The 9,953-nt window shown below is 46.0% G+C and overlaps 1 protein-coding gene across 1 annotated transcript; it reads right to left on the reverse strand.

Moving 5' to 3' along the window:
- Positions 1-6,247: 6,247 nt before the first annotated feature.
- On the reverse strand, positions 6,248-7,464 carry LOC107277061 (protein VACUOLELESS GAMETOPHYTES). Its single transcript, XM_015794069.3, has one exon. The coding sequence runs from the start codon at positions 7,391-7,393 to the stop codon at positions 6,533-6,535; it is 861 nt and encodes a 286-aa protein (XP_015649555.1). The 5' UTR covers positions 7,394-7,464; the 3' UTR covers positions 6,248-6,532.
- Positions 7,465-9,953: the final 2,489 nt, after the last annotated feature.

Genomic DNA, 9,953 nt, shown 5'->3' on the forward strand with positions numbered 1-9,953 from the left:
GGGGAGGAGGAGAGGGAGATCGATCTGAGCGGATGGGAAGGGAGGATGGGGAGGAGAGGCCCGGGGATGGGAGGAGGAAGGGGAGGAGGCGGAGGGGGAGGAGGAGAGGAGGAGAGGGAGATCGATCTGAGAGGATAAGTGCAAGGCGGTTGTGGAGGAGAGGATAGGGAAGAAGGATTATATATTAAGCGTTGAATTTTAGTCCCGGTTGGTATTACCAACCGGGATTAAAAATATTCTAGATCTTTAGTCCCGGTTGATAACACCAACCGGGAGTAAAGTTAGGATCTATAGTCCCAGGAGTAAAGATCCCAGGGGCCTCACAAGGCCTGACAGGTTTAGAACTGGGACTAAACATGGTCTTTAGTCTTGGTTGGTGTTACCAACCGGGACTAAAGATCAAATATGTCCACTGTAGCCACCAACCGGGACTAAAGATCCGGTTTTTAGCGGAACTGGAACTATTGTGGATTTTGGCCGACCGACCAAAGATGGTTTCTCCACCAGCTGCCACGGTGAAATAAAATCAAATAAACCAAGCAAAAATTACCCATTTCCCCCGTACAAACCAAACAATTAATTAGCCACAAAATCAAACAAAAAGGCAAATTATTGTATATATACTTCCTCCGTTTCACAATGTTAGATTTTTTTTTCTTTCGTTCATGTTAATGAATCTAGGCATATACACATGTCTAGATTCATTAACTTCTATATGATTACGGACAATGCTAGAAAATCTTAAAATCTGAAACGAAGGGTGTACCTAATATATAAAAAACAATTTGATTGTAAAATCCTGTCCCATGAAATCCATCACATCAACTTTACATGATCACAAAGGCAAACACACCCACGAATACTCTCTCTCCGTTCTAAAAAGAATCCAAACTAATATGAGATGGGATATAATCTATGTAGAACGAACCTTGATATGAGCATATCTAGATTCATTGTTTTTTTTATGGAGGTAATACCCGCCAAGAAGTAATTAACGTATCTTGTTCCATCAGTTACCGGCCAACACAACACTAGACCAGCACTCAGCTTTTCTAGCCGTAGACGACGTTGGAGATGAAGGCTCCGACGAGAGGCACCGCCAATCCCGTTGGGTCCCCGAACAGCACGCTGACGATGACGGAGATGGCGAAGTTGAGGAAGCATTTCACCGCCTTGCCAGTCCTGGACCGCTTCCGCTTCTTCATCGTCTTCTCCAGGATGGAGACGCTGATGATGCTCCTGCCGCCACCATCGCCGCCGCCGCCGCCGTGGCCAGCAGCCAAGATCTCCTGCACCATCTCCTTCACGCACGCCACGTGCAGGTACATGGCCTCGCCGTCGTAGCACGAGCGGTAGGTCCAGACTTTGCGGCGCAGCGTCCGTGAGCAGCTGCAGCCACCGTCGTGTCAACCGGTATAAAACTCTCTGTCAACCTTCTCTTTTATCGTAATATCACGTATGTCCTGATATCAGCATTACTTAAAATTTTTTACATTTATATAAATAATGTTCTAGTACCTTTAAATTAAATATTTATACTCCATTAAAAGCCTATAGTGGTGGTAGTGAATTGGATACCCCTATTGCTTTGGTAGTTTTACAAATTGCCCTTGATATTTTCTGATATTGTGGAATAGCTCAACATTTAGTTCAAACAAGTGAATATAAATATAATCAAATAAGCAAATATGTAACACTAACCTGTTCTTTTCTCCAACAAAAGTTGGATTAAATTTTAGATACTCGTGGCACGCTTTTCAAACTGCTAAATGGTATGTTTCGTGTAAAAATTTTCTATATAAAAGTTGTTCTAAAATATCATATTAATCTATTTTTCAAGTTTAAAATAATTAAAACTCAATTAATCACACGTTATTACAACCTCATTTTACGTGAAACACTTAATCTTCATCTTCATCTTCAGGACATTCAAACACCAAGATATTTGATAAAAAAATATTTTGCCATGATATATTATGATAATTTTATTCTTCTAGCTTAAAGCATTGGTATTTTACGAGGTTGTAAAGTTATTGGTAATCAAGGCTATAAAATTTTAATCTTAATCCTATTCAAAACATCAAAAGTTATGAAACCGGAAGGAGTAGGTCCATTGTTTTTTCCACCGAAAATCGCTTCCGTATTTTTGCACCTGAAACGGATCCTTCGTTTACGCATTAGCGACGTGCGTGATACGCGAAAGCAGATAACGAAGCTCGCAGCAAACTCGAAAGAACACAATGCCTCCTCCTGCCCGACCTCACGATGACGATTCGCAAGCTCGTGCTCGACCTGAGGCCACACACAACGTACGTGCGCCTTCTCCTGCGCGAGACGACCGTGCGTCGCAGCCTTTTCGCTCATTCGCGTGCTCGCCTCCAATAAAAGAGAAGAAATATAATGACAATATACGGCAACATGTGTATTCTTCCATTGAGTACCCGGTGTTAGACTTGAACTTGTCGACTATAACACATTAACACCTCAACCCGGACACGAGCACGGAGCCACAGATGGGCGAAAGCGAAACAGAGGAAAGCAGAGCAGGGCAACTAGGGGCGGAGGCAGCATTTTAGCAAGAATAGGACTATAGCTATAAATTTTTTGTGTAAATTCTACCTAAATTTCAGTGTTTCTCCATTAAAAATTTTTGCCACGTGTGGAGCCCAAGCCCAAACTGCCCCACACGTGGCTCCGCCCCTGAGGGCAACACACAATGCACTAATACTGAACACGGAGCTTGGCGTCTCATCCGCGAAACAAAATTGGCATATTAATATGTATTTTTTTTTCTTGATGAACATGACACAATTTTCTGAATTCAGGAAAATAGCTACTCCCTCCGTTTCATAATTTAAGTCATTCTAGCATTTTCCACATTCATATTGATGTTAATGAATCTAGACATATATATTTATCAAGATTCATTAACATCAATATAAATACAGAAAATGCTAGAATGACTTACATTGTAAAACGGAGGAAGTATATAGGACTGTAATTGGCAACTGACATCAAGTCAACTACATACTTTGCGACCCTACACTCTTTTAGCTAGCGAAGACAACACAGCCAAGCAATGCAGTAATGCACTAGTTAAGTAGTTATCCCTAAAGTGAATTTATTAGCAAATAAAATTAATCTTACGGCATTAGACTACTAATAGTATCCGGTTTAGTAAGTTTTGGATAATTGTTAGGTCAAACTTTAAAATTTTGAACTATAAATAATTTTTAAAATATTTGTCTTTCAAATAGAGACATATATTTAGATTAGTCTCACAAGCAATTCAACAAAATCATATATCTGTTAAAAATATTATATATATTATAATAGAAAAAATAGTGTTCAAATTTATTTTTTTTAGAGACCGTGCTCTTGTTTAACAGGGCAATCAGTATTATCAAACCGAAGAGAGTAGCTTGCTAGCCGAAGAAGGGGAAGACGTGGTAGCGGTCGTAGAGCTCTTCGAAGACGTAGGAGACCTGGTTGCGTTCGTAGAGATCGCGGAGATTGTCGTCCTTAGGGTTGTTGAGGTTCCAGAGCTCCACCCTGCGATTGTCGCCGCTCTCGAGGTAGTCGTAGCGCCATAGCTTGTAGCCGCTGTCGTCCAGCACGACGAAGTCGCCGCACGCGCCGGCGAAGTCCACCGGCCTCTCGCGCTCGAACAGCATGTGGAAGTAGTAGAAGCCGACGTCGTCCACCGTCGCCTCGTGCACGCGCCGCCACGCCGGAGCGGCGACGCCGTCGTCCGTCGTCATCACCCACACGCCGTGCACGCCCACGCCGCCGTCGTGCGGATACGGGCTGCCGCTCTCGTCGCTGTCGTCGCGGACGTCGAACGCGCACATCCGGAGGCGCCCGCCGGTCGAGCCCAGCGACCGCTCCGCCCGCCCGATGGACCCCTCCGCCCTCGCGGGCTCGCGGACCACGGTGACTCGGCCGCCGGCGACGTCGTAGCGGAGGATGCGGCCGCGGTTGCGGCGGTGGGTCAGCCAGTAGAAGCACCCGCCGACGTGGATGCCCGGGGACGCGGGGCCGCCGCCGACGCTGCGTGCCAAGCCCTGGGTCCCCTGTTCGGGCAGCTCCTTCGTCTCCCACCTGCCGGTCGCCGACGTGAAGGTCTCGACGACCACGCGCCGGTGCCTGCAGCCGATGAGCACCACCGTGAAGTCTAGCCTCCCCGTCCCCGACGACGCATCGTCGTCGAGGTCGTCGTAGTGAAGGCCGGAGTTGATGCCGTGTTCCGGCGGGAGAGTGGATGGCGGGAGCTCGACCCAGCGGTTGGCCGCCGGGTCGCAGACGTAGTAGCAGCTCCGGCCGCGGGCCAGCAGGAGACGGCCGTGCGCCGCGACGATGGAGATGTCCAGCGCCGGGACGGTGCGCTCGAAGAAGGCGACGTGGTCGTCGTCGTCGTCGGCGTCCACGACTTCCAACCCCGGTGCCAGATGATCGGCAAATCGATCGGGCTCCTGCTCCGGCAGCGGTTCGTCGGCAGCTGAGGCATTCGGGATGAAGCTGCGGCGGTGGCTCTCGTGATACAAGCGAGTGGGCCGCTTGTACTTGTTCCGGATGGGGACGTGGACGGCGAGCTCGTCGGCGGGGTCGACGGCGACGAGGCTGAGGTGGGTGAACCCGAGCTTCCGCGGCTGGACGATGAGGGCGCGGGGGCGTTCGCCGGCGAGTGGCCGCGGGGAGAGGTGGCGGCAGAGGAACGTCGGCTGCGACAGGATCGCTCGCCACCGCGGGCACGCGGCGGCGAGGCGGTGCGCTGCTCTGGACGACAGGCTGCGCGAGATGTCTGATATGACGGCGTCGTCGGGTAGGTGCCGCCCGGCGGCGGCGGCGACGGCGGCGACGGCGCGAGCAAATCGTTGGTAATCTCTCATGGTGCTATGCTACACCAAGCTAGGTCTAAGATTAGTTTATTCGGAATGATATTTAGTTAGGTTCGGCCCATTTATCCACTGGCCCGATCCATAAATTCGTTGGTAGGCCGTGTTGGACCTGAACTTGGCGCCCTACACGGCTACGCCTGGACGCGAGCACAAATGGGTAAAAGAAAAAAAAAGAAAAGTTCACGTTAGGTCCCTTCATATGTCACCAAGTGTGAAATTCAACCCTAAACTGCAATAACATATATGCCGTGTCTCTCAACTCCTAAATTCAGTACAAATAAGATTACAAGATGTTTGGATAGTGGTTTTGATTGATGTGGCACTTATAGTCCCAAGAAACCATAAAACTCATATATCCGCGACTATCCACTATGGAATCCACGTCATCACTCTTGTTTTTTTTTCCCTCTTCTCTCCCTTCTTTCTTGGGGACCTCTGCCCTCCTGCTCGCCACCACCGGTCGACGCCGCCTCTCTCCTTCCTCGATACTCCATAGAGAATGATTCCTCGTTCCCGATGGGCGTCGCAGATGTCCCCTTGTTGGCTTGTTGCCGACAACGACGGTGGCGTCGCTGAGGCACCAGTCGCACATGCCGGCGCTGGCCCTCCGCCGGGTCCCCATCACTGTAGTAGTTGGTGAACAGTGGGTAAGTTTGTTGATTGCAGCACGTACGAGTGCTGGAAGTGGCGGCGGCGGGCGCAACGAGAGAGCTTGTTCAGATAACCGACATCGCCGCAAGAAGGAGACAATTTTGATACGGTTAGAGTGACTGTGACAGCGGTGCAGACCGTGTGAGAGAAGTGACGACGAGGAGCAAAGGGAGAGAGAGGAGCAAACGGAGACAAGAGGGAAACAGGGTGATAGAGAGGAGCAAACGTAGCCAGGAGGGAAACAGGGTGATGACGTGGGTCTCACTATAATTTTTTTATTTTTAATTAAATAGTTACTGATACGTGGGTCTCACGGTATTTTCTAACTTAAAGTATCATGTCAATGCCACATAAGCGTCACGTCAGCCGAAACTACTATCTAAACCATCTTAGGATTTTATTTGTACTGGTTTTAGAAGTTGAGGAACGCGTCACATATTGCGGTTTAGTGACAAATTTTATACTCGATGGTAGATTGGGGTACCTGAAGTGAACTTATTATGAGAGAGAGAGAGAGAGAGAGAGAGAGAGAAGCAGAGGAAAACAGAGCAGCGAACAGATGGGCCTAAATAAAACAGAGGAAAAACAGAGCAGCGCACAGATGGGCTAAGGTTAAACAGAGGAAAACAGAGCAAACCAGAGTGCAGTGAAACGGAGCGAGAGATCCCCTGAAACTGGACAAATTGACACACGATTTTGTGCTGCAAGAACCGCGCAGCATTTCTGATTTTATTCCTCTCACAAATTATACCAACAAAACTGCTATACAAAACAACAAATGATGGTAAATCCCTAGCTAAAAACCTATTTGCGCGCGACGAGCTCAACGTCGACGACACGCATCTAAACTGACGCTGGCTTCTCCAAACATGGCCATGCGCCCAATCAATCAAATTTAAACAAAAACGCATCCTAAACTCAAAAAGTTTAGGGGATTATTCAACAAATCAAACCCCTAGTACTCCTATTGCCGACCATGATCCCTAACCGTTGGGGAAGACTAACCCCACCACCGCCACGGCCATCGCCGTCGGGTCACCGAACAACACGCCGGCGATGACGCGGAGGACGAACACGACGATCTTGAGGAGCTTCTTGAGCTTGCTCCTAGGCCTCCCGTTCTTCTTCCGCAGAGCCACCGCCGCCTGAACCGGAGCCCTGATCACCGGCATGTTCCGGCCGCCGCCGCCGCCGTCGGTGCGGTGGCTGCTGCTGCTGCCGGCTCTAGAGCTCTCGTAGGCCATCCTCTTCACGCACGCCACGTGCAGGTGCACGGCCTCGCCGTCGAGGTCGTCGGAGCTGTACGTCCAGTAGTTGCGGCGGAGGTGGGGGCGGCTCCCCTCCTCCGTGCAGAGGAGGCACCGCCGGGGAGCCGTGCCGCCGGAGGAGAGCTCGAACGCGGCCCCGCCGAGAGCGACGCGGCCCGGCAGGTGCGCGCAGCAGGGGTGGAGGTCGAGGTCGCGGTCGAAGCAGTGGTAGACGAAGCCGCGCACGTCGTCGCCGCACGCGTCGCAGACCCTGACGTCGCCGTCGTCGGGCGCCGCCGTCGGCGGGGGCTCGTGGAGGAGCACGAACGACGCGGCTCCACCCTTGAACAGCGCGCGCCCCGCCGGCAGGACGTCCGGCGCCAGCGCGCACGGCGCGTGGAGGTCGAAGTCGCACCCGGCCTCCTCGCACTCGTACCGCGCGCAGCCGGCGCCGCCGAGCTCCTTGCAGCCGTCGCACACGAACCTCCCCGCCCCCGCGTCGTCGGCGGTGATCAGTTTCAGCTTGTGCGCCGGGTGGAACGGGTGGCCGCGGATCTCCGCCGGCGCCGGCGCATCCTTGTCGCTCTTCACCTTCATCGGTGAGGAAGAAAGGATGGATCGTCAATTCGAATCCGTCTGTCTCACTGCGCTGCTTTCTTTGGTGGAATGGTGGCGGCGCGAGTCTTCCTGTTTATTTATAGGTTTGCGCGCGCCGCCTTAAGCCGCGGAGAACAAGCGGTTGCGTAACACTGGCGCATGACCAACACGTTCTCCTTGCGCGCCAAGCCACAGCATAAGTAAAGCTCGGGGTTGATCTGCTCACTTAATTCGAGTACATAATGCAGTAGCTTAATCCTTAAGCTTGATTAGTTACTCATTTAGGAGTACTCACCTATTACTGGATAGGATATAGGAATATTATAATGATACAACTATAAAGAGAAGCGGGGGTTGATATCTCGCGTGCGCGCAAGATGCACACACGCCAGCTGGCGCCCTCTCCCCCAGCAACGCAGTTTTTTTTTCTATTTTAGCGCTACGTTTCCTCTGCGCATTTTTCTTTTTTTAAGTGTTTTTTCCGATTTCTTTTAATCTTCAGCACACGTGTTTTTCAAATCTCTGAGTTAAAAGTTTTCAAATTTAAGTTGAAAGTTTCTAAATTTGAGTTGAAAGTTTTTTTTAAGTCTAAATTAAAAGTTTCAAATATAGAGTTGAAAGTTTTCAAATCTTGACTTGGAAGTTTTCCGGTCTGAATTGAAAGTTTCAATTCAAGAGTTGAAAGTTTTCAAATCTAAGTTGAAAGTTTTCAAATCTTGACTTGAAAGTTTCAAATCTAGAGTTGAAAGTTTTCATATCTATGTTGAAAGTTTTTAAATTTGAGTTGAAAGTTTTCCAGTATGAATTGAAAGTTTCAAATCTAGAGTTGAAAGTTTTCAAATCTACGTTGAAAGTTTTTAAATTTGAGTTGAAAGTTTTCCAGTCTGAATTAAAAGTTTCAAATCTAGAGTTGAAAGTTTTCAAATTTGAGTTAAAAGTTTCCAATTTGATTTGAAAGGTTTTTTAAACTTTAGATGAAAAGTTGAAAGTTTTCAAATTTAACTTAAAAATTCAAATTTCGAGTTGAAGTTTTGAGTTTAGTTATGGCTTTTAATTTTTTCATAGAAAGTTTTAAATTTATTTAAAGGTTTCTTTCATGTATAGATTTCATTCAATCTATCAGTAAAAACAACTTTTGAAAAAACAAATCTTACCTTAATTACTGTCATTAGCTAATTAGAGTCATTATCTAAGAATGGTTAGTTACGATAGTATCGTCAAGCCGGGAAAAAAGATAAGGCGTAGCGGTGTTGGTCTCGTGGGTATAAAACACGTGCCGACAACACACGCGCGCCAATTAGCTTCTCTGGACAAAAGCTATATTATGGGCCAGAGGGAGTAGTTATTGATTTATAAATATTAAATTTATATATATATTTGTATTACAAAACATTTTAAAAAAATTAACCATATGCTGAATGGGTTAGTTATTCTTCCAATGGGACTATTGTGGCGACGACACAGTTAAAGCAAAATTTGGTGAGCTATAATTGCAAGAAAAAATTATATGGAGGAGTAAATTTCGCATAAAATACAAATAATTTTATCAGTCTATTATAACACTAAAGATTTAAGAAATGTAATCATAAAATAGATATTAATTTAACATCAATCTTATTACAAAACTACTACTTTATAACTTAAAGGAATATCAATAATACTCGACCTAAACTCTAAAATACATAGTTCTATAATAATATTATTACTAAAGCTGTAATTTTGCGTGTTTCAAAAAAAAAGCCGTAATTTTGTGATACAATATCTTAAAATATAGTTTTATGATAAATTTAGTCTAAATATGTAGTTTTGTGATATATTTATATTTTAATCTACCTTTTTTCTTAAGACACAGATTTTATCTTTGTTTTCGGTTCTCATTATCACGCTTTTTTAAACTGCTAAACGTTATATTTCGTGTGAAAATTTTCTATAAAGAAGTTACTCTATCTATTCTTTAAGTTTAAAATAATTAAAGTACAAACTGATGGTTTGATAGCGGCTCAGCTCATACAATCTAAAGAGAAAGATCTTTCCGCACTAGCTTACATTGTTAAGGAGGTTAAACACCGAGAAAGGGAAATAGTTATAAAGAAGATACCTTGGTCCTAGAACCAAACAAGCCATGTTTTAGCTAATAAAGCTTGCCCTGGACTTTTATCTGAATTTTGGTTAGGAGAAACTTGTAATTTTATTTCACAGTTAGTTAGTTCACGAAGACTCTTTGGTCGAGTAATATATTTCTACTCTTCCAAAAAAAAGTTTAAAATAATTAAAATTTAATCAATAATATGTTAATAGTTTTCTTATTGTACTTAATTTATTTTATCTCCTGTAAACTTAAGGGGCTTATATTAGGGCTGTGTTTAGTTCCACATTAAAATTGAAAGTTTGAAGAAATTAGAACGATATGACGGAAAAGTTGAAAAATTATATGTATAGAAAAGTTCGATGCGACGGAAAAGTTGAATGTTTAAAGAAAAAAGTTAGAGTCTAAACAGGATCGGCATGCACATACGTTAGTTCGGTCGGTCGACGAACGTATAAACCACGCAGAGGCAGA

The sequence above is a fragment of the Oryza sativa genome, chromosome 8 (genome assembly GCF_034140825.1).
Source record: "Oryza sativa Japonica Group chromosome 8, ASM3414082v1".
NCBI lineage: Eukaryota > Viridiplantae > Streptophyta > Magnoliopsida > Poales > Poaceae > Oryza > Oryza sativa.